We start from the raw sequence: 24,521 nt of genomic DNA, 5'->3' as shown, positions 1-24,521 counted from the left end.
ATGAACTACTTCAGTCCTCACAACGACTCCCAGCGTGAGCCCAGCACCTCCATCTTCCTCATCTGACAGAGATGAGACGTCGTGCCCAGAGTCACACGGCTGGGAACCAGTCAGATGTTCCATATTCTTAGCAGCCCACCTGGGCAGCTGGGTGGTGCCCACCCCCTGCACCTGCGTGGCCGTCAGTGGTGGAGTGACCAGCCACCTTCCAGGACACGGCTCCGCTGCGCTCCACATATCAACGCGCATGAGCCTCAGAAACACAACTGTGAGCCACAAAAAGCCAGTCCACTCCTGGGATGAGGGAAGGGAACCCAGACGCATCTAGTACGGCATATGAATGCAGCAGTGTGCTGAGGGTGGGTCCACACGGCTTCATTCCATTCTCATAACAGGCCTGCGGCGGAAATACAAACCCCTCGCTCTAGGCGGGGAAACTGAGGCTCAGACAGGCATTGCAACCTGATCCAGGCCCCACGACTAGAGCAAGGATCTGAACCAGATCAGGAGTGGAAAGCCTACGTGTTTCTACCCATCCTCTGTCCGCCAGTCACCGCAGGCACGACAGCCTGCCTGCCTTCTCTTCATTCACTCGTTCCCTCACTCACTCCAAGATGTAAAGCACCTACTACTTTGTGTCACGCACTCTGCTAGGCATTGGAAATAAAAGAAATTAGACACAAACCTTGCTTTCAAGGAGTCTGCAGCCTGCAGGACTGGGACAAGTGAAAATGGGTCATTTGCATATTCTAAAAGCCCAGCTACACAGTCCATCTATCCAATGTTGACAGCAAAGTGAGGCATTACATTTAAAAAGTGATCCGCGTGGATTAAATTTTTTGCGAGGCTTCGAATCTTACATAAGAGTAGCTTGGTTAGTAAGACAGAGAGAACAGAGACAGTGACTCGGGGCCCTCTGAAACACACAAGGCATTCAGGAACTATAAAAGGATTATGAAAAATATTATATTCCAAAAACAGCAGGCAAACAACAGCTGCCTTCAGTTTTCAATAGAAGCCAATTGAAAATGCACACCCGCCATAATTTTCAGAGACAAATCTCTCTGCAGTTTATCCGATCCCCTGTTTTAATTTCCATACCCAGCCCTCTATCTGCAGTAATAATAACCCAAATTCCATTTAGTGTTCATTTGAGCAGTCAGGATAAAGTCATTTCTTATTATCTCCCCACTGTGTAAAAAACAGCTTGAAGGTAGGAAGTCAGCAAGCATTTTCACCAAAAAGTAATTATTGTAAGTGACATTTTTACTGCTGGCATGCCATAAGGCGAACTGTGCATTCAGAAGGACAAGTTGCTGAAACAAAATGACAGGGTACTCTGTGACATTCTGACAAGAACCCAAACATTATTTAACTGGCGGCTGGTCTGATGCACCACTTTTCATTACGTCCATAGTTTAGGCTTTGAGCCTGTGCCAAGCCAGGAAATTCCAAGCGACTACAGAGACAGACAGGGATGGAAAGATGGGAAAGAGGAGGGAAGAGATGGGGGAGGCGGGGAGGGTGGCCAGGGAGCAGCATGGTCAAGGCCTGGCACATTAGATGTGGGCGAGGAGGGGGGGAGTCAGAGAGAAGGGGAATCAGGAGTGCAGGAGAGGCAGCGAGGGGAAGATGGAGCCAGAGGGGACAGGAGCAAGGATGTACAGAAGGTTCTGGAGTGCCTGGTGCTGGTGTCCTCGGTCCAGCGGGAGCCCTGGTAGCCTAGAAGGACCCTGCCTTGCTTCAGGGCCTCTCCAGCTGACAGCTTCAAAAGCCGTGACAGGCTGCCCACCTGCCTGGAACCCTTCCCAGCCAAGTTCAGATGTAGAGATTGTGATGTGGACACTAAACTGAGCCGAAACATGGGGACCCGCTCGCCTGCTCACGCGGTCCATCTCCGGAGAGACCCGCCATGTGAGGTTGCTGGACGGTCCCATTAGAAATAATGAGCTGCTCGGCATCAAAGGTGAACAGCAACCTAAGTGGCCCGCCTGTACTTCAGTCATCAGTTGGCCAGGCGTGTGCCGCCCAGTAATGTGACATCTTCTTCCTGATGAGTTCCGACAGCTCCAAACCTTTTCCCAGTGGTGGCAGCGTTCACGGCCGCCTCGGGTCCTGACCCTGCCTCTGAGTCTAACGGCAGAGAATCTTGGCCCCTCTAGGACCACTGCCCTCTCTCCTGTCATGCAGCTATGTCAGACACAGGCAACAGAAAATGGGGCTTGTTTTCTTTTGAGTACGAGTGGTATTTTGCCTGATTAGCAGGGGCTTGAAACAAAATGCACGGACACTTCGAGAGAAGTCACAGAAGTCATCTAACAACACATGAAAGTGTATCAGAAGCACTGGAAGTGGCCACACTAGACAACGGCCTTATTTCTAAGGGCCTGGATCTGATGCCAGCGCCGACGGGGAGTGAGGGAGGGGCCTCGCTGCCGCAGGTCCCACTCCCCCACCCCGGGAAAGGTCCATTCCCAGATAGGCAGCTGCGTGAAGAACCAGGACACCCTCCCTACACCCAGGCCCTGTCTGCTGCCCTCCTTGCCGGCGGGGTTGGCAATACTCTTTGGCCCTCAGCCAACCTTGGCATCGCCTTAAATCACGGCAAACCTCAGCAAATCTACCGAATCACTCTTTTTTTCCATAGCAGAAGAGTAACCTGAGAAAGATTGGGGGTAGGGAGGAGGAGGGCATGTGGGGGATTGGTGGGAAGACCTGGGGAGGAGCCAGATGGGCTGGGTGGGACCCTCTGCTGTCCCAGGAAGGGCAGATGCCACCCTCTGCTGGCTCTAGTTTCTTCTGTAAAACAGAAGAGCCACGACTCTCTCACTCGCCCCAGCCCTGCCGGGACTGCAGTAGGCCAGGGTGAGATGAGATGACAGCCCTGACACACAGTAGGTCCTGGTGTGAGGTCCAGGATGAGATGACAGCCTGAGCACATAGTAGGTCCTGGTGTGTCTGTGACAATACATTTTTTTAAGTCTGCCTGAGGAACTGTCATAGTGACACAGAACCCAAAATACTTTAGTTATTAACAAAGAAAACTTTACTATAAAAGCAAGGTTTCTATTGAACTTGTTATTTATAGCTATCTTTCCCAACTTGACTTCCAAGCCACTTGAACAAAGGGCCTGTGCCTTCTATTCAATAAGGGAACCCTCTGAGTGCCAGCCGGACCTCATTAAGCAAGTCACTGTTGCAAAGACCCTGTGATGAGGGCTACGATGGGGACATTCAGGGAGCGGTGGGAGCTCACAGCACTGTGACATGGAAGCTGAGGCCGCGGGTAGGTGTAAGGGAGAGACTGGGGTGTGCCAAGGCCTGGGGTGGAGGAGGGAGGAAGACATGGAGGGGCCGGGTCACATGCTAAGATGGGGGACCTCAGCTCTAGCGAAGGGGCTGAATACGTGGATCTGGTGGGAGGTCTGGTAATGGAGGTCACACACCAAGGGAGGAGGCAGGACCGTCCTTGGCTGGTCACCTGGTGTGAAGCACAGGGTGCCAGAGATGCTTGCTGCTGAGACAGCTGTCGACTAGAGATCCACAGTGCTCGGCTCCTCCCATCTTGTGCCACCCAGCGCTTCCCTCACCCTTGGGACTGTTCTCCACTCTCCTCTTTTCTCCTCGAACTGGGAAGTACATCGGGGAACAGATCTCAGCAGTTCCGTGCTGACTGAGAGGCACCCGGGGTAAGCTGCCGAGGCAATATGGCCCTCAGCCGAGGCTCAGGCCTGAGCTGAGGGGAGCTCACGCGGGGGTGGGCACTGCAGGGGACTTGGGGTGTAAATCTGTCCCCACCCTAGTCTTCATCACTGTTCTTGTGTCTGTTTTATGAGCTCTTAAGGAAATGTGCATGTCCAAAGCCGAGTCTGGCAATATTAAAAATTAAAAACCCTCCTTAAATTACAATTTAACTTTGGCAGTGAGCTCAGCCTGGCGAGGCTGCAGAAGCGACGCTGGGCGATGCAGCTGGCCCTGCCTCAGGAGCTGGGCTCGCCCTCTTCCCGGCTTTGCCGCAGATCCATACTGATTTAGAAATAGTGCTTTCAAATTACCTTCAATAACCTTATTACCAACCCAGCTGTGTGTATGAACACTTATCAATGCGTCCCTGTGCATTAAGAGAAAATGTATGTCATACAAACAGTCTAAATATATATTACTGAGATGGGAAAAAACAAATCCTCTAGTTAAATTGCTTTGCTGTAATCAAAGATTAATCACTGTGTGAGCGCGTGTGTGTGTGTGCGCGTGCGTGCGTGTCCTCTCTTTTTCTCCAGGGCTTGTTTGTGGCTTTGGGCAAACCTGCCCAACCTTCACCAACAGTCACACTCTGGCAGGCAGCTCACAGCACCATTCCGATGGTGGAATTAATTTTCCCGGATTTCTAAGAGTTGGAGGAGCTAGGAGGTGGTTTTGAATGTTGTTTTTCTCCTGAGCCTTCTAGGCCTGCAGCTCAGAAACTCTCCTTTCCTCCAGGTACCTGGTGGACAGCAAGCTCTGAAGTGTCCATCTTTGCAGAGGCTGTAGCACCGTTTACCCCAAGAGCAGCCTGTCCCCTCTCAGTGACACTTCCAGGCAGCCCAGCGTGCAGGTAATGACGTCTGGGCTATGATGGAATGTTCCTTAGAGAATCCATGGCTGACTGCAGCCATCAAACACACTGGTGTGGTGGGCTGCTTCCGGCCTCCCAACCACACGCAGGTGAGTGAACGGATCTGGCCCGACACGGGTCCCGGGCTGTGCGGAGCAGGACCGAGTGACATTTTCGTTGAACGCGGTGGTATTCGAAAAGCTATTAAGGTACATTATTTTACACATCCTCCTAATCTCTCCATACTGCTTTACTTAATTTGTGATGAAATTGTTGAGAAAGGGTACTTAATGTAGGACAGTCAGTAAAAGTAATTTATCATCTTCCCGCTTCAGTGCGCACGTTATCAGCGAACTCATTTTCTGCATTCATCATGCAATCAGCCTATTATTTGCATATTAATCAGGCAGTGGACCATGAAAGAACTGCATCCCAGCCAAATGCTGCACTATCTCAGGAGAAACACGCAGTAATTATCATACATCAGTGTTATGATGTGGTAATTGATTATAACATCTTTCTGCTGCCCCTGGGGAGCCCCTCTGCTCACCCGGCTCCAGGCACGCTGGACAGATTGTTCTTTTCCTCCAAAAATCAGAGTTCCTGCTGCTGTTCTCTGAGTGCTATTTCTGTGGAGTATCGATCCTTTCTTCCGATTTCATGATGTATTTACCTAAACCGCATGAAACTAAACTGATCATAGCTTAGGGATGAGAGGGCCAGGCCGGGTGGCAGGCGCGTCCCTCTGGAGTCCATTCTCTCTCCTCAGCCTTTCGGCTTCAGAGGCGCTGCTCTGGCTTCCGAGAAAGTTCCCTTATCAAATGAAATGCTACAACGTCAGTCCCTCCTTATTGCAAAGTTGGTACAAAGGCAGTTTGGCTGCTTTATTTAGGAGCCAAATGGCAGACTAATTTCGGCCCTCTCATAAAGGACAAACCCAACATCTGCCAATTCAGACTCAGGTTATATTTAGGCATCCAGTTCCAAAGGGAAGAACAAAACACAGAATCAAGATGAAGCGGGTGACAGAGCTCCTGGCTCATGCTGCTCCATCTGGGACCCCGCCCCACTCTGCATGGGGAGGCTGACTGGGGCCCAAGGGCTGGTCAGCATGGGGCCGGGCTCCCGGGCTGTCTCAGGGCCCTGGCAGGGAGAGAGCATGACAGCTGAAGGGCGAGGCTGTCCTTTAGGAAGGGAAAGGACCCCGGGCCACTGTGTGATTTTCCTTGGGCTCAGCCTGGAAGGGGTTTCAAAGCAGTGTGGACCTGCATCACAGGCCAGATGGTCACACACTTTCAGCTGGAAAACTTCATGAAGCTGGGTCTGACTCTCTTGCTGCTTTTCATTGGGTTCTCTCTCCTCCTCTGTCCAGCTCCTGGCTAAAGCGCATGGGATGCGTCTGATTTTCTATTAATTGTCTTGGGTCTGGTTTTTGACATTTGCCCATTTATAACGTGAACCCAGTTTTGTTCCTTGTTTTGAGTGTAGTTCCAGGGACCAACCCTTCCCCCATCTTGGGGGACCAAGTCCTCAGGGCTGGTGACGGCTCGCCTGGACCCAGGCCTCCTGTGGACACCTCCATGGCAGCCAGACCTCTGGTCTCAGGACCACGCGGGCTTCCTCCACTTCCTCCTTGGCCTCATCTCTGAGCCATGGTTTTCTCAGTCCATAAAATGGGGAAATCATTTCCACTTACTGACGAAGAATTAAAGGTATTTAGCACTGTGTGTGACACAAAAAAAGATGCAAATATATGTTTCCTTGTTTTATTCTTACCACTTGTAAAAAACTACCTGAGGATTTTTAGGCATTTAAGCTTCTTCATCCTTCTCTACAACCAAACCATTGAAAACGAAAGACCTTATTTGCTCCTATGACCTACTTTGCCTCTTGTGCGGAATGCCCAATGTACTGTAAATTTTGTTTTCCAAAGAAAATCTAAAGGGCAAAGAAAGGAGATGTGCCCAGAGGCCCGTGACTAGGGCCTGCTGGGCCTTCTCCAAAGAGGAGTCGGGGAGTGCCAGCAAGGAGGGTCCAGGCAAAGCCACCGAGAGAACCAAGCGAGAGGGGGCCGATAGTCACCCCCACATCCAGACAGGATGGCCTCGTTCCGCAGGAGTTTGCCCCAAATGGCCTGACCTGTGGTCTCGCTCGAAGCTCAGGATTTTGGGTCAACTTTAAGGAATGGCAGATGGACGGGCAACTTCCAAAGACAGACAGCATTTCAGAGAAGCCAAGGGTCAGGGAGCTGCACGCAGGTCCTCCTCTAGCCGACCCTTCGTGCCAGCCTCCACCCAGCGACGCTCCTACTTCAGTCTCCACCCAGGGAGTGAGCCGTGGGACTCCTTTTCTGTTTTAAAGGCAGAGGCCTGACATTTTGCGCGTGCACATATATTATTCCACTGCTCTCGCACACACACAAAAGACACTTAGCGGCAGACGTTGTACTGGCAGCAGCAGAAAAGTGAACATTCAAATAGCGCTTCCTCTGTGGCAGCCGCTGCTATGGACCCTTTTATATACGAACCTCCCAATGGTCCAGGAGACAGGCACTTCATTTTTCCTAGTTGACAGAAGAAACTGAGACAGAGAGAGGTCAAGTCACTTGCCCAAGGCCACACAGTCACTCAGTGGCGCAGGTGGGACCAGCCCTAGGCAGCCTGCTCTGAGCGCGCTGTGTCACACTGCTGGTCACACCTGCTCAAGGCTGGTCACTGCAGGAGGGTTTCACGTTTTGCTGTTAAAATCAATCTAAATATCTCTGGCTAGTGACTGGTTACATAAACTCTGGTAAATTCAGATACAGGAAATCTCTGCAGCTGTGAAAAGAACAGGGCCTTCTTCGCGTCCTGGCCCAGGAGCGTCCCCATGGGGTCTTGCTGGTGAGGAAAGAAGACACAATGCCTTGAATCCAGTCTGTTCTGTTCTGTGGAACCAACACCTAGATGCGCGGAGTGTCTGCAGGAACCCGGGAACAGACCGCCTCTGGGAGGGCGACTGACCTTTCAGAGTGTGAGCCCTTTTCCAGCTTGCATTTTGTAACCGTGGTGCACTTATTAAAAACACTCCCTACAAATCATAATTAAAAAAAAAAGTCAAGTAAGTCTCTTACTCTGGGTGACTCTTAACTCCCTCCTCTTCTTTTCGGAGGTACGGTGACGGATCCCACTCAATGAACAGAGCCTTTGGGGGCTGCTTTCTGCCGGAGCAGCCTCTCCCAGGGAGCATGATGATGACATTTGCTGCTTTGACACCAAACATCGAGTGGGCTGTCACGCTCAGCACTGGCTGCCTGGGGATGCCTGTGCAGGGTCTGCAGGTGCAGCATGCTCTAGGGGAGGGCAGGCTGTGCTGGAGTTGTCGCACCCCCGTGTCACAGGAGTGACGGGCTCTCCACCCTCCCTCTGCCCTCCTGTGCTGATGCTTCTGTTTCAGGATCACGTGGCCAGGTCCCACCACGAGATGGCTAGGAGAGCTGAAAAGCAGCTCGTGCACATGGGGCATACAGGACGCGGTCCTGACAAGTCCCTTTTCAGGGGAACTTGTGAGAAGTGCATCTTCCTTTCCTGTAGCTTGCCGGCCGGCCGGGGCCCCCAGCTTACTGCCTCGTCCTCCTCGGAGGCCGCTCCTGGGCCTGCTGGGCCTCAGCCTGCCTCTCATCACTCTGGAAGCCTGAGCTGCAGCACAGTTGCAGCACCTTAGCCCAGTTGAGATGAGGTGAACAACTTTTGAAAGATGTTGATTAGAAATGAATTCACAGAGCAGTTTCCTAGACCATGTTGGCAGGCACGGGAGCCACCACACCCAGGAGCAAGAAGGGCTCTGCACCCAAGCCGAGGACGCTCCCTGCCTGCCCCAGACCCCCGCCCCCAGCTCCCATGTGCTCCACCCTCTGGGCTATCACCCTCACCACGTCTCTGCTTTCCTGGGAAGGTTTTCTGAGCCTCACAAGCACCTTGTGCAGCCCTAGACCATTTCTCCTTGAGCTGCCCAGCTTGCCTGGGCACATTCAGTGGCTGCTGAGGCCATTTCAGTGTCCCAGGCAGGGCCTGCGCTCCGTGCACTGGAGGCCACACTGCTCGCCGAGCCTTGAGACCTTGCCTGCCCCCTTCCTCCACGGTCAAGCAGAGCAGCTCTCTCCTTGGTCACAACTCTGGCTCCGGGTGGGCCACCTGCTGAGTTCTTAGGGAGGGGTTTCTCCCAAAACTCCAAGCACCCTCTCCTGCCTCTGGCCTGTGATCTCTTCAAACTGGGATTGGTGACAACCCCGGTGGGCTGTGCCACCAAGCACGGGTCGAGGCCCACCTCCTTTCCAGAAGGAGCCACCCACAGGGGGACGGAGTGCTTTGGGGTGAGACGTGGTGGCTGAGCATCCTGGGGCCCGAGGCCGGCACAGGGACAGGCTGCTGAGGAACACCCCAGCCCTGTTCTGCCCGTTCACTTTTCTTCTTCTTACACAAGCCCTAAGGCAGCAACAGAATGCTACACAAAGACAAGACAAAATCCGTCCATCATCCACTTTCCCACTGTCAATTTAAAAGGAAAATAAAAGGTTTCCGAATTAGGGGCTCCTAATGTTTTCACCTTTTTCAAAGGTTCCACCTGTGCCACGTTCTTCCCCATCAATGTACCCTTTGTACCTGCAGAGCTCTCCACCTGGGATGTTCTCCTCCTGGACGCCTTTGCCCTTCATGGCCCAGCCCCATCCTTGGGGCTCCCTCCGTGCCAGCGGGCCTCCCCGCAGGCCGGCGCCCCCACGTACCGGCTGACACACAGCGGAAAGGCAGGCTGTGCCTGAATCCAGAAACCTGTCTTTTCTGACGTTAGAGTGGAGAATTCCTTTATTATGGCACTCTGGAGAAAATAAAAACGTCCTAATGCAGGTCACAACCAAGAAAGCAAGCAATGAATGGGGCACCTAGTCTCCTGGCCGTAGGATGCAGTGAGTGTGCATGGTGGAGCCCCAGGCCAAATGGTGAGCAGTGACCACCTGCTTAGAGAGGGGCACTGTCTAGTTCACACGTGGCTTTCCAGAATTCTCTTTTGTCTTTGACCTGTTGTCTATGGCTATGTAGAAACCAGTTATATACAAATCTTTTCACTATTCAAAAGAACTAGGGTTAGAATAATTCTTTTTGGAGAGAATCAATGGTTACTTTCACTAATTTATTTTGATGCAAGAGAAGGAAAAAAACACCAAAGCTAATCTAGCCTAAGGCATGGTATGAGGCGTTTCGCTGCTTTAGACAGTGCCGTGGAATTTTCTAGAGGTGCCACTAGCTCTTCCTATTCCTATTCACATGCATCTGAATGCCCCACCCTGACTACATCCTTAAAGTGGAGGAACTGACTGCTTACTCAAGGAAGCTGCACCAGAATCATCCTGCGGAGTTCAAAGTGCTAAAGCCCTGGACGTGTTCCTGGTCATCTTATGGGCACCAAGCAAGAGCCAGCAGGCATACTGAACAGGAACGCTGGCCTGTCCCCACCTGGCAGCTGTGGCCACAGATCTCTCCTGGCTGTGTCAGGCCATGGACAGCACACGTGACACCCATGGTCATCATGTCAGGGAGGTGGCACCCACGGACCACCCATGTGTGCGACTGCAGCAGTTGTCTTCTCAAGAGCAACTGATATCCTGTGGCCTGGGAACAGCGACACGGAGCCATGGAATTCCCCACAGGTGCAGAAGCCTTGGAACCGCAGTTCCTCGCTGCATGCTGGGAAAAAGCCTGGTACTTGACGATGACTCTGAGGAGACCAGGCCCTCCTTTTGCTCGTACAGCTTGCAGTGATCCATCTGACGCTGTGCGGGAGCTTATCAGCTACAGTAAGGAAATGCTCCCCTGTTAAATTTACGAAGCTGAGCTCCGGGCAGCTCTTTTCTACCAGTTCTCCGTATGTAATGACTAAGTCGCAGTCAGGCAAATCTGTTTCTTTCCCTTTTTCCTCCCCCTTTTACAGTTGTCTCTTGTCTCCTTCCTTCCCTTGGGGCAAAAAGATTAATCACACCAAGGAACTGTGAATACGAAATGAGCTTTAAGGAATGAAAAGGAAAAAAAAATCCAGTGGTCTACTAGATCCTATCTCTGTCCCTCCCTCCCTCCCCACCCAGGCACACAAGCACGTCTTCATTGTATCTCAAGGTTTCCTTCCCTTTAAAAAAGCTGCTAACTGGTCAGCCATGACTGCAGGCCACACGCAGAAAACAGGTCTTCTTCGGCCCCTCCCTTCTCCTTCCAGAAGCGCTTCCTCTGCTTCCCGGAAGCACTGCTATTGCTGAGCAGAGCGAGGGCAGCTGGGGATGCTCCTGGGACGGCAGACAGACAAAAGGGAGACTCCGAGAACCAATCCCAAAGGACTACCTGCAACCTGACCTTCACGCAGGTTTGCCTGGCAGATCACAGACGACCAGGGGCTGACGACCGCAGCCCCTCCCCGAGACACTGGGGACTCTGAAAGGAACCAACACAGAAACGTTGGTAGAAAAACCAGACTACCAGGAAATACATCAACAGGTAACCGATCTGAAGGTGTCTTTTAACCCTTCCCCTTTTTAAAAAGTTACTCGTATGATTGGCATGGAACCCTCTGCTCTTACTCTTCATCTTCAAGAAAAAGCACAGGTCACTAGCTGAAAAAGGCATCAACCTTCCTTAATGCCCAAGGCCATCCCGTCAACGCTCAGACCATCAAAGGAACATTCAGGAAGGGTGGTATCCACCAAGAGGAAAAAATGATGATGCAATCGAAACTTCAGTTTCTCTCTCCTTATCGTAAAGCTCATCAGCAAGTTTGACATACAAATCATTAAGGAAAATGGAGATGCTGAGGGCAACAGGGCCAGGCAGAAAGAGGCAGACAGGAATTCTTTAGTGAGGAAGATGGATTCCTGTGTCAGCAGTCTGCTGTTTCGATGAGTGAGGCCACTCCACCCCTGGCACCTTATGCCATGGTGACTAAGCACAGAGCCATGCGTAAGGCCCACACGATCTCTGCTATGAGCCTGTAGCTCTTCCTGAAGGGCTGTGGACACAAGACAAGACTTCCAAAGTCCGTCCACACCCGGGGGGCGAACCCGACCGGCCGGCCAGATCGGACACCTGGATTCTCAGACACTGCACTGAGTGTTTGTCAGCAACATTCAGGAACAAACCAACTCAGGGTGACAAGTACCTTCCTGTAGCCACCTGGTTCCACCACGCTGAGCTGCCCCGGGGAGGCGTCCTGGAGCCACCGCCAAGGACAGAGCGTCTTTCTGGGGCTGGGGCCGCTCGGAAGGGTTCCGTGGTAGCCGCGGTGAGAACAGGGAATCAGAATCCTGGGGAAATCTTAGGACCCGAGGCTTTATTCCTCTGCCTTTGGGACCTGAATGCTTCCTCAGAAACACTGATTTTTCAAGCTGTTAAGGAAGATTCTAGAGTCTCCTATAGTCATTCATCCCAATGATTTACCAACACTCATCATAAAGTACTTCTGTTTTTGAATCTAAATTCCACATCCTGAGAAGCACTGCTACCTTAATTTTCAGAAACACTCTTGAAAGGGTAACACTGATAGTAAAGAAATTTCAAACAAGGAAAACTGCCACCCACAATCTTGCCACCGTACGATAATCATTCTTTCCGTTTTGACAAGCACTTTCTAGTCTTCCCTGATCCAGAGAAACAATTTTGCTTAGCTAACATCATGATATCCAAAATTTTATCTTTTCCTAGAATCTAAGAAGTATTGTTCCATTTTTATCCCTAGTCACCATAATTATTGTTTCTACTGACGGCTTCTCTCTTGCAGACCGACAACAGGTGCGATGGGTGGGGGATCTGCAATCCATCTCCTGTCTTGCTGGGATGACACGGGGAGAGGCCCACCGGCCCCTGTTCACAGAAACCACTGGAATTTCTGAGTGTTCACTGTTACCCAGAGGCTCAAGGCTCCTCCCTCCCTCCTCTAATCGGCAGCCTCCCCAAGAGTTTCACATCACTTTATAAAGTAATTTGATATCTTACAAACGTCATTGGCATTCCTCTTAGGAGCCATGTGTGTTTTTCCTTGGTTGGAAATGTGACAGTCGTACAAATGTTCCAGCACGGTGGCGATTACCTGCTATAATAAAAAGTAAAAAGCCATTCTTCAAAGATCTGTTCAGACAGAGAGAAAGTTTTGGCATCGACCGTAATCGACCTGGAACTGCAGGGGACTTCCTGTTTCATTTAGGACTGGGGGGTTTTGATCTCAGAAACCTTAGTCACATTCCGCCAGGTCCAGCCTCACTCCGATGGGGCGGCAAATGCCCTTGGAGAGTTTAAGGGGAAGCCAACTTTCCGTGAGAGCAAGAGGCGCGGCTAATTTTCCACGCAAACGTCCGCAGAACTAGCACAAACAACTACGTCCGTTATTTCCCCTAATGTATTCTGAAAGGGAGCCAGGGCTGCATAAGTTCTCCAGTACTTGCTAATTAAATTGGCCAACCCAGAAATGAAGTGAGAGGGAGTGCACCTGGTCCTCCTGCAGATGGACAACCACGCTGTTTAGATGTCCAGCCAAGAAAACCAACGGCCTGGGTAAGATACAGCCTTCCGTCCCCCATTTTGGCCAGAACCAAGACGAAACACCGAAAACACAAAAAACGCTCAACCAGGAAAGTAGCTGCAACCAGCACACTCTGGCTGCATCTGTGCGTGGGTTTGGGATCTTGAGGCGGTGGCGGCCGCTGCCGCCCAGCTGTTCCCTTCACGACACATGTTTTCCCTCATAAAACTTCCAGCAGGCTGGCAGGCTGCACGCTCCTCACTTAGCCTTGTTTGTGTTTTCAATGAATCAATGGGATATGCAGACTAATCAACATGTTTAGAAAAAGAAAGAAAGGAAAGCAGAGGAGCAGCTCACCACACTGGCAGCTCTTGGCAGCCCGGGGAGAGTGCAGGAAGGACATGGAAGGGGGTCCAGGAGCACAGGCCAGCCTGGCCGGTGACATCCAGGTGCCGTGAAGAGGAGAGGGCGTGGCTGAAAGGTGACCTCGGGCTCTCAGATGCCCACAGCAAGCAGCCAAGCTTCTCAGCCTGTACTCCTGGCCCTCCACCACCTGCTGCCAGGCTGGATTCCCAGCCGCAGTCCCCTTCTTCTGAGTGTCACTGGTTCCATATCCAGTTATACCCTGAACTGTGACCCCTCCTGCCTCCATTTCCTTCTTGCTCGAAGGTGGCCCTGAGGTTTTCCAGATGGACTCGACTTCCCCCTACCATGACCCCCCGGGAGAGCAATGCATGCCTGTTCCTTGTCCCCTCCTATTAGAACAGAGCCCCCCCACAGAATCTGTCCCTGACTCGGATCCCAGCCCCTAACACAGGGATTCACACCAAGAAACTGACGCTGCTGAAAGAACACGGTGAAGAGCAAGAAAACCCTGAGGAGCTGCTCACTTGGCTGGGGGTCTCTCGTTCTCCATGAGAAACTACGACCACGAGGATGCAGTTGGCCAACAGGATACTGTGTTTTCAGCTCCTCAGATCCAGAATGAGGGATCCTTTGCGTCTCCCCATTACAGACCAGAGGGCAGCAAGACAGAAAAGGCAGGGAAATATTGCATACAAAACAACGGAAATCGGCTAGTTACCTGAGCTCACGCAGCCCTGCTGCAGGGGGTCCTGTAGTGACGTCACAGAATGGAGGACTAAACGAGAGAAAGGGTCACAATTAAATGAGGAAAGAAAGCCATGGGCTTCAAGCTTCCCACTGCACTGAGCCCAGCAGAACGGGACAGTGTAAGGGGCCCAGAGGCCCAAGGCAGGGTCCCACGCCCGATGGGGAGGGCCAGATGGGGTGCCGCGCAGGCAGGCAGAGCTGTTGGTGGAAAGCCAGGACCTGGTCGCTGTCGCGCATGATGTCTTTCCCCCTCTGTGCCTTTGGCTGATTTTCTTTCCTGATTCTCTGATTTAGCTACTTGACTTTTACCTATATTTATGTATAAATAGCATTTTCTTAATTGGTAACTCATTTTCTGCTGCTTATAAAATTAGCCAGGCACAATCATTCTCTCTCCTAAAAACTACAGTCAGTCCCATGGCAACAGGTGGTGGAGGAAGGGGGGCGCTTCTGCCTCCGAGCAGTGGCCGAGGTTGAGAGTGAGGCCGGCTGCCTCCCGGCAGAGACGCCCCCGTTCCTTCCTGCAGGGCCCGTGGCCGCGCTGCCCTTACCTGGCCCTTGCTGCTGCCCTTGCACGGGCAGGACGCCCTGGCCCAGCTCGCCGTTCAGCCAGAGCTGCATCCGGATGAAGGGTTCGCGGCCTTTCTGGGTCAGCTTGCTCCACGGCTTCGGCCGGGACAGCATGTCGCTGACGCTGCCCTGGGACAGGCCCAGCACCTGGAGTGGCACCAAAGACATATGGCATCAGTGCCCAGGGTTAGCGAGAGGCTGCAAAACACTTTAGCGAAGCATACACAGGTGAGTGGTGGTGTGGCAGATGCACAGGGAGCGCTCCTGGGGCTGAGCACAGAACCACCACCAGGTGGATGGCCACGGCCTGGGGTGAGGGAATAAGCTTTTCAAGGTCACCCGTGGGCTGACACCCTGGCATGGGGAGCCATAGTTATAGTCACAGCTTTCAGCTCCCGGGAGAGGCGGGCTAGGAAGGGGCTCTGGCCCCAGGGTTTCCATCCTGCCAAGGCTGTAGGGTTGTCATCCTGACAGCCCGAGGAGGAGGCATCGAACCATTTTGCTCTTTGCCTAGTGGCGCTGGGAAAGGCTGAGCTGCTGGGGCCAGAGGCCTCTTTAGACGCAGGAGCAGTGGACGCCGGCGGGACGTGGGAAGCCAGTCTCCCTTGCTGGTGCTGGGCCGGGTTGGCATTTAAAGGTCTGCTCTCTCCGATCACATCCTGCTCTATGGTGGGGGCCCAGAGGTGAGCTGGTGGCGACGGGTGAGCCAGTCTGGGAGTAAAACTCATCGCAGACGATCGACAAGTGGCACGTACATACCCGAGCTTTCCTACGCTCCCATATGGCCATACATATGTATGGGCACAAACACCCCCCACAGGACACAGATGTAGCCCAGAGATATTCAGGGGCTGCATCCGATCTTCCTTTGAAAAGTTCTCGAGTTCCAGAATAAACTGCACTCATGGGCCAAACAAGTTCAAGGCTATTAAGTCTCTGCTAAATTTAAGGCATGAGCACAAATGTCTATTTAAATGTTCTCAAATGATATTTTTACAACACTGAACTAGAAATTTCAAAGGACTTTAAATTCCCATCCTCATTTCTATTCACCCCATCACCTTCTGCAAAATCAGGACAAAATAATGGTCAGGATTCAGAGCATGATATGTTGCAAACACTGAACTGAATGGGGGTGAGGGGTGGGTGCAGGGGAGGCCCCTGCTGACCCCACCACGTGCCCTCAGGGAGGCTGCCTCCTAGGGGAGCGGAGGTCTCGTCCTTATGCGCAGCATTCACTACTTAATCTAAAGCAATCCCGGGGTAAATTATCAGTGTATAGGCCTGGTAAATCCCCACTACCCAGAACCTCGGTTACCAGAAGTGCCAAGAACGGGAGGGTCTGGGAGCTGACCCCCAGGCCAGCGTACTTTCGTGAGCCAGGGAAGGACAGGTGGAAACAAGGGCTTCCAGGGCCCCGAGCAGTCCTGCCCGTGCCACCTCTAGCTGTGCCTTCCTGGGCAAGTCTTCTCTCTGGTGGGACACCACCAGGTGCCTTCTGAATTATGAGAAAGGTACAATTACACTTTATGTAGCTTTTCCTAGGAGCGCCTTCTGGCTCTACGCACGCTGGCCATCTCTCTGTGTGATCAGATCAGATCTTCTTCAGCCAAAACGGCCTGCAGAGGAGCCTCTGGGCTCCCCTTGGCAGTGGAGGCAGGACTTGAAGTCAGTCACCTGCCAGCTTGGGGCATGCAGTCAACTCCCCTGAACCTCGGGTTCCTTATCTGTCAAATGGTGACTTTACCATCCCCTCACAGTGTGACCTAGAGGGTCTAGCCTGGAACCTGGCTCCTAACGGGGACACAGCCAATGGAACATCCACTGGCCAGCCTCTTGGGAAGTTTGGGAGTGGATGACATATTATGCTCTTGGCTTAATTAAATGGATGACGGCCACATCCTTCAGACAGCTGCTTAGTCTTAAGAAATGAAAAGATGGGAAAATCCAAGCCCCCAAATCAACTCCCTTACCTTCTCCCCAAAGATCCTCTGACAAATGCCATTCTTGGCCAGCTTCTCCTTCACCTGCCGGGTGAGCTCGATGGTGTCCACCTCCTGGTACATGTAGATCTCGTACTGCTCGGGGGTCAGTGGAGGGACCGAGGGCTTGGCGGGCTTGGACAGGGGCACGATCGGGGAGGAGGGCAGAGGGCTGTTCTGGGGCGTCTCGCTGCGGCTGGCTCCGGTCAGGCTCAGCTCGGAGCTCTGGGAGTACGGCGACTCGGCGCTGGGCCACTCTTTCCAGTACTCGGATGACGAGGGTCCCTGCAGCTGGCCGCGCTCGGCGCGTGTCTGGCTGCCGCCGCCCTTCTCTTTCCCACCACTGGCTTCCTCGCCCTTGGGTTCTTCGGGAGGAACCGCGCTCTTTCTCTCCGGCTGCACGGTGCTCCACCAGTGGTCCTTCCACACGCCGCTGCGGCCCAGCTCATTCTTCACGTGTCTCAGGACCCCCTGTGCCGGGTCGGCTGCTCCCTGGAGGTCCAGCCCGGGCGTGTCCTGGGCCTCCTTTTTGAGGGCCGGGGGGTTGGGCAGAGCAGAGGCGCTGGAATCGGGGGCTGCGGGGGGCTTCTTCAGGGAGATGGCTAGCGGAGAGTAACCGGACGATATGGGCGAGGTGGAGATTAACTTGGGGGTCAGGATGGCAATGTCGGTCTGGGACAGCGGCGTTTGTTTTAAGGCGGGGTCGAGAGCAGCCTGCTGGGCCTCCATTTCTCGGCGGGCTTGCTGCAGGATGGAGCGGATGGCGTCGTCGGAGCTCCCGCTGCTGGACGATGATGAAGGCTGGGCCGGCTCCGCTGCAGGGGCAAAGACGGAAGTGAAATGGTGGCGGGCCGCCCCCTTCGGCGGGGAGCAAGCTTCTCTCACTCCACTCATCCTAACTGGACCCTCCACAGGATGCGGATGAGTGGGGCGAAGCACCCCGCTCTGTCCAGCAGTCCTTCCGCCAGTGAAACACGCGTGCATCTTGTCTAAGCAGTGATGAAGGACGAACACAATTGCTCGTGCCCTGATGGCCCTATTACTCACCAGCGGAAAGGGTGTATTGTCACTGAGTGTGAAAAGAGGGGGAAGTGTGCAAATACTCGGTGACACACCATCCTGGACTTCCTGTCCCCGATGAATTTTAGACAACATTCGTGTGTGTTATACTCCAAAAATCTAGTGGTTTTGTCATAATTTAGAAACATAATTTCTGTTAACAGCTGCCACATGAGACCAGAGTCTCTAGTAATAAATTAAATGGCTGTGTTTGGGTTCGCTCAGATTCTTTTCTGGGTGGGTGGCTGTGGTGTGGCCACAACAGTGGGCCCCATGTTGAGGGGCACTGGGCAGGCCTTGGCCCGGGAGCCCAGGGCTGTGACTTCAGCATTTCCATCTGTAAACTTGGGATGGCTAACGGACCAGATCAAGGATTCTTAACTAGGGCAGTGCACCAGAATCACCAGCTGGGTCTGTTAAAATGCACATGCCCAGGCCCCAGCCCTGGAGTGGCTGAATGAGGAGCAGATGTGGGGCTGGGTCAGCAGCTGCATTTTTAACCAGCTCCTGGGTCCCTGCGGGGGCGGCCCTGGTTGAGAAGCGCTGAGCTGGGTGCTCCTCAGGTTGCTCCGGCTCTGTAATGTGCCTTCAAGTCTGGGCGAGGAAATCATATAAGCTGGCACTTCATCTGCTTTAGACGAGGCCCAAAAATGCTTCAAACAGTGACAACCTTTAACGCCTCTCGAGGACTTTATTTTACTGGTTAACAGAAGGCCCTCCCTTTTCCAACTCACATGACCCTCACAGCATCCTCGAGTGCGGGCAGCACCATCACCACTGTGCAGGAGGAGAAACTGTGGCTTGGGGAGGGGACAGGTGACCAGTGAAGCCACACCTTGAACTGGGCCCTTTTTCTTGGTGAGGAAGACTGGCCCTGAGCTAACATCTGTTGCCAATTTTCCTCCTTTTGCTTGAGGAAGACTGTTGCTGAGCTAACATCTATGCCAGTCTTCCTCTGTTTTATGTGGGATGCCACCACACCATGGCTTGATAAGAGGTGCTAGGTCTGTGCCCAGGATCCAAACTGGTGAACCGTGGGCTGCCAAAGTGGAGTGTGTGAACTTAACCGCTACACCACCAGGCCAGGCTGGCACCTTAAACTGGGCCTTTTGACTCTCAATTTGGGGGTTCCTTCTACCCTGCTGGGGGGCACCCTGCTAAGCTCTCTGGTTGTTCAGCCAGTCAGAAGAGGGGCTGGCCTAAACTTCAACTCTGGCCTTGAGAGCAAGAACGACACCAAACTGAAAGTTCCATTTGTTGTCAGGCTTGAGGTCCCACAAGGACAGTTCCTATGGCTCTGGGATCTCTACAAGAAGGCAGACAGCAGCAGAGGGCAGAGTCCTGGGACAAGAGGTAAGAGGTCACAGTTTCCATCCAGGGTCCACCAGGTAATGAGTTTGAGCAAATCATTCTAACTTTTTTCCTTTTTTGCTGAGGATGATTGGCCCTGAGCCAACACCTATTGCCAATCTTTCTGTTTTCACTTGAGGAAGATTGGCCCTGAGCTAACATCTGTGCCAGTCTTCCTCTATTTTGTATGTGGGACACCACCACAGCACGGGTTGATGAGTAGTACAGATTTGTGCCCAGGATCCAAACCTGTGAGCCTGGGCCACTGAAGTAGACCCTGTTGAACTCAATCACTATGCCACTGGGTTGGCCCCATCATTCTCACTTTAAGCCTGAATTTGATAATCAGGAATAAGAGGATGACAAAATCTATCTTTTGGATTGCTGTGAGGACCTAGCTTGAGCTGGATAAGGCAAGGGAAAATGCCCAGCCCACGCCTGGTCACCCACTGACTGAGCCATATGGGAATAGGGTGGCCTGGGGAGAGGACCCCATGACCAGGGGAGTGACCAGGTGGTGGCCTGTCCTCAGCTGCCACAGGAAGAGAACTCGCGCACTAGGTTCTTCTCCAGCAGAAGATCTGAGCTGCATCTGCCACATGGCAGCCTCTCATCAAATGCTAGAGGAAGGGTGGAACGTGGGAGTCCCCTCCTTGTAGACAGGCAGTGCTCAGGGAGCTCTGAAGACCCCTCCTCAGCCCGAGCGGCTCAGAGGTGGACGGCCAGCCAGTGAAACCTCTGCCGCTTCCTGGCCACACGCATCCTAAAGCAGCTGTTCAGAATTTATTTTTCACCCCTTCTTTTTCAGTATTTTTTGGTCAAGTATAGATCAGAATAACCAAAGCCTGTATTGCCTTTCAAAAAGGCAATTTCAGGGGCTGGCCCGGTGGCACAGAGGTTAAGTTTGCATGCTTTGCGTCGGCGGCCCAGGGTTTGCTGGTTTGGATCCTGGGTGTGGACCTACACACCGCACGTCAAGCCATGCTGTGGCAGGCGTCCCATATATAAAGTGGAGGAAGATGGGCATGGATGTTAGCTCGGGGCCGATCTTTCTCAGCAAAAAGAGGAGGACTGGCAGCAGATGTCAGCTCAGGGCTAATCTTCCTTAAAAAAGAAAAGGGAATTTGATACAAACTCCTTGCTAATGTTCAGTCAGTGAGATTCTAGGGCCGAGGGACATTCTTGAGTCAATGCTTGGGAATGACGTTATGAAAAGAGTGCTAACTATCAGCAAAATCACACAGACCTGCTCCCCTCTGCACCTGCCCAAATGTGTGAACACAGACATTCTATTGTTTTAAAAAAAAGCGAATTACTGCTGAGTGAGCCCTCCTGACAATTAGGTTTGAGACAGTGGTCAGAGAGCGGGATCCCTACCGGCTTTCTGCACCTGCAGCTCCCGTTTGGCTTGTTCCAGGATGGACTTGATTGCTTCGTCGGACCCGGTCTCTGAGGCTCGGACCCGGGTGGTGATGTTACCTGCAGGGAGAGCCAGAGCAACGACATCAAACCCACACCTGGAACGAGAAGCAGTGCTGCACAAAGATGTCATTCTGATAAGGAGCTCCTGAGTGAGGCCGGTGACGGGGAGCAGGCAGGCGCGGCCTCCCATCTACCTGGACCTGCTGTGCGTGCAACCTCACAGCAGGTCCTGGGGCCCGGGCGGGAGGGGCTTCCTGTGGAGTCTGCCCTGTGTTAAACGTCATTCGGCCAGCGGGACCAGCTCTCCCGTCACCCAGGCTGCACCTCACCCGTGGGTTGGGACCAGGGAGAGCAAATCATTTAATCCAGTAGAAGAGATGAAGGATTAAAAGGCAACGCTTTTTCTGAGTTATTTAAAAAGCGACTCCAATGGCTGCTTTGGCTTGGGACGATGTTCAAGGTTCTTTATGTGTATTTGCGGCTGGTATCCCCAGAAAGGAGAAACGGGAGAGGAGGGCGAGGGGCCGAGGCTGATTATCTATCAATTATGGGATGTTCCAGGGGGAGAGGCTGAAAGCTTCACCTAAAATTTGCAGATCTATCATCACATACTGTCTTTTAAAAATTTATGAACGAGGAGAGAAGCCTGCAGAAATCCCTAAAGGACAAGAATTCAGTCTTTTGGTCACATGGTGATGCTTTGCGGAGTAGCCACATGTACAGATGCACTGAAGCTACTGCGGCCCGGGGGCTGGCCCCAGTTCTTTCTGGAAGCCGTCCACATATTTCAATTTTTCGCTCCCTTACTAAACAGGAACCGCCATACCAAACCATTGGAAAACAAGCAGACCGCCAGGAGGAAGCCCCGAGAAAGATGCAACTCCAAGGAGCGCAGAGGGGGCTGGCCCGCTGGGGCCCATGGGAGAACCGATCACATCTGGGATCGGTCCACACCATGGCACCTTTAATGAAGTTTAGAGCTAAAAAGATGTACAAGGAAGCAGCAGGACGTCACGGGACTCAGTCACCTGATTTTTCTCAGAGCGACAATTGTTATCCTCTCTCTTGCTTCTGAGAAAACGGGGGAAGCGGAATTGAATCTGAAGGGGCTGGGATTGTCCTGGGGACTCACTCTTAGGGCACTGCCCTCTCCTCCCCTCCTCTGCGCGTGCTCGGTAGAGCAAGGCAGCTCAGGAGGAAGGGACCGTGCGAACTTGAACCCGTGCTTTGTTTTATACTTACTAGCTCTGTTTTTCCATCAGGTTCCAGGCCAGAATCACACTGTACAGTTTTAACCCAAATACACAGCTAGGGACATGCTGCTTCCTATGCGACTGACTGCAAAGAGAACCCCTGCCTGCGACATACCTTCAGACCCATTTCTTCGTTTCGGTACTTCCTGAAATAGTCTGTGCAGGCTCTGGCCTGGATTCTCTGTTGAAAAACAAGTGTGGTAAGAACAAAACAATCAGGGGATGGTGGTGTTGACGATATGGGCTGCGTGACATGAAATCTGAGCCGCCTGTCCCTACACAAAGGGCTCAGGGCTTCCTGTGCGACTCGGGAGCTACTAGACGCTTCTGAGAGGCCCTTCCTTGGCTGACCGGCCTGCAGAGGCCGTGGCTCTGCTGCCGAAGGAGATCAGACAGACCCGAGGAGTGGCCTCCAACACCAACGCCACGAGGGGCAAAGGGATGGGGCACTGCCAACAAGTGAATCGCCCCCCAGCCCCGGAATGAAGCTCACATTAATCATCCAAGGACAGTCCGTTTCAGGGGACATTGCCACGAAGAGCTCCATGAGCTCTGTGCACATTGACGCTGTTGGGAACGCCTCCCTTCTCTGTCTGTTTTGAGTCTAAATTTCAGGGTGTTTCAAAGGTATCTGATAAGACTACCTCTCTCTGTGTTGATGGAGCGAATGGCCCCATCCTTAAAGAGGGAAGGGATTCTTTCCATTAGGGACGAGACTGACTTTTTGTCTTTTTATGGAGGGTGGGCGGGGAGGGTGTTTTAATGAACTTTCATGCATTTCACTAAGGCAGGCGTGTTTTGCTGGAGACTCGAACTGAACCACTAACAGAACATCATTGCTGGGAGGGAGCCGGCCGCGGGACACACTCCACCCTGTGCGGTGGGAGGGGGAGATGACACTCTCCCCAGGGAACCAGCTCTGTGTGAGGACCGACCTGCTGCTGCTGCTCTAGGGCGAGATGGTACCCAGGGCTCCTCCCCACACGAGATCAGCACCCACTGGACACTAGACACGTTGGGACGCTGTATGTAATGTAATCGCCTCCGATTCAGTACCGAATTTGAATGGCAATACTGGGTTTACCATGCAAGGTGCGGAGCAAGTTTCAGAGGCCAGATCTCCCCACTCTACAGCTTTAACTCATGCCTGTTGACCCCTGAACTCTGGAAATGGTAGAACTGAAGCGAATTTTACCTGACGTGATGCACAAATGTTTCATCACACACACACACGCACGCGCGCACACACACTCCGTGACGGGCTCACACGCTGGCGCCCACCCGCAAGTCTCTCACCTCTCTGTCTGCCTTGGATGCTGCGGAGGGCCAAGATATTCTGCTCGTCTGACAGGAACTGCTTCATCTTGTGAAAGGGCTCCTTGCCGCGAACAGTCAGTTTGTTCCATGGCTTGGGCCGGGCCAGAATCTCGCTCACGGACCCTTGCGACAGTCCCAAGACATAATGTCCGAAAATGCGCTGTCCGATATTGTGCTTGATCAATTGCTCTTTCACCTGCCGGGCGATTTCTGCAGTGTCTATCTCCTCGCCCTCGGAGACGCTCCCAGCACTTTCTGACTGGCTGGGAGACGGGGCCATGCCATTTACATCTGGGCTTTGCTGTAATGGACTTTGGGAAGATATGGAGTTTGTGCTGTATGGACCTGTTGGAAAAATCATGCTTGTGCTTCCTGCTTCCTGCACGGCCTTGGAGTAGAAGGACTGCATTAGCTGTCGTTGGAGGAGGGAGTTTAGTGCAAATTTTCCCGTAGAAGCCAGGGGTAGGCTGGGGCTTGCCAGGGATGAGCTGAAAAAGTCTTGAGTTAACCCCGCTGGTGAGAACTGGTGTGTACCATTAGTATTGGAAGCCTGCTCCCCCGTGTTGCGGGGCAACTGAGGAGGAGGGGAGGCCGGCAAAGGTCCAGGACGCCGACTCTCAGGCTGGTCTTTCCCTTTTCTCCTGGCTGACCCTACAAGGAAGGGCAAACATAATGCATTATGGGGGATTCAAAAGGGAAAAAAAACCAAGACCAAAATGCAAAGGTTGCCCCACAAAAGGGAAAAAAAGTGCAGATTTCACAAGGGCCAATGAGGTGTGTTGGTTTGTTTTTCAATTGAATTTTTAAGTCAGCCAAACGAGGCCCCCCGAAACAAGCAACATGCATTTCATGTTTGCGCCTTTCTTGTACGTTGCAGCCTGGAGAGTCCCCTTGACATACGTTCAAACTCCTACAGTGACAAGGAGCCGGTACCACACACAGTAAAGAGTCGGCAGGGCGCAGGCCTCTAGCCTTTGAGCTACGACCAGAAGAGCCCCACCTGAGGAGCAGCAAACACCGACATTTTGGGACCAACGGATTCGCTCACACCACTTGCTCTGAGGCGAAGGCACGGCACCGAGTCCACGCGATCGAAGGCACGCACATGTTAAGAATGAATTATCATCGGAGCCCGAGACACTTTAAACGGTTTACCAGCTGCCAAAACCAGAAGCAGTCAGTGACGCCACCATTTTGGGATGAGCAAAGAAAGGCTAAGGATGGGGGATGCGTTCCCAAGGAAAACCTGACAAAGGAAGAAAAGCTCTGCTGAGCCCAGAAGGGCAGCGCCCCCGGAGACACCACAAGAGAGGCCGCACGACTAGGAAA

The 24,521-nt window shown here is 52.8% G+C and overlaps 1 protein-coding gene and 1 long non-coding RNA gene across 21 annotated transcripts in view; one reads left to right on the top strand and one right to left on the bottom strand.

Moving 5' to 3' along the window:
* The window catches only part of CUX1 (cut like homeobox 1), a 368,961-nt gene that overhangs the window by 49,503 nt on the left and 294,937 nt on the right, over positions 1-24,521 (bottom strand). For 10 of the 19 annotated variants that reach the window (XR_011524378.1, XR_011524379.1, XM_070566369.1 and 7 more), the window contains exons 15-20: positions 23,172-23,843; positions 21,991-22,056; positions 20,578-20,679; positions 16,783-17,606; positions 14,791-14,956; positions 14,211-14,267 (exon numbers count right to left, since the gene is read on the bottom strand). The exons of 4 other annotated variants lie outside the window; for them this stretch is intronic. Coding sequence is in view for 13 of the 15 variants with exons in the window: in XM_070566369.1 (XP_070422470.1) it covers positions 14,211-14,267; positions 14,791-14,956; positions 16,783-17,606; positions 20,578-20,679; positions 21,991-22,056; positions 23,172-23,843 (1,887 nt within the window). In the remaining 2 variants the exon portion in view is untranslated. The remainder of the gene's footprint in view (positions 1-14,210; positions 14,268-14,790; positions 14,957-16,782; positions 17,607-20,577; positions 20,680-21,990; positions 22,057-23,171; positions 23,844-24,521) is intronic. 5 more of the 19 variants (XM_070566373.1, XM_070566371.1, XM_070566370.1 and 2 more) reach the window with 2 other exon arrangements.
* LOC103551709 (uncharacterized) lies at positions 3,301-14,577 on the top strand. 2 transcript variants are annotated; one of them, XR_011524388.1, is made up of 3 exons: positions 3,301-3,689; positions 4,480-4,803; positions 12,389-14,577. It is a non-coding gene; the product is annotated as an uncharacterized lncRNA (long non-coding RNA). The 2 variants fall into 2 exon arrangements; XR_545063.2 differs by lacking the exon at positions 12,389-14,577 and adding an exon at positions 7,395-7,678 and having other exon boundaries at positions 3,520-3,689.

Source organism: Equus przewalskii, chromosome 12, assembly GCF_037783145.1.
Source record: "Equus przewalskii isolate Varuska chromosome 12, EquPr2, whole genome shotgun sequence".
Lineage (NCBI taxonomy): Eukaryota > Metazoa > Chordata > Mammalia > Perissodactyla > Equidae > Equus > Equus przewalskii.
This window is presented reverse-complemented; position numbering and strand designations above follow the sequence as displayed.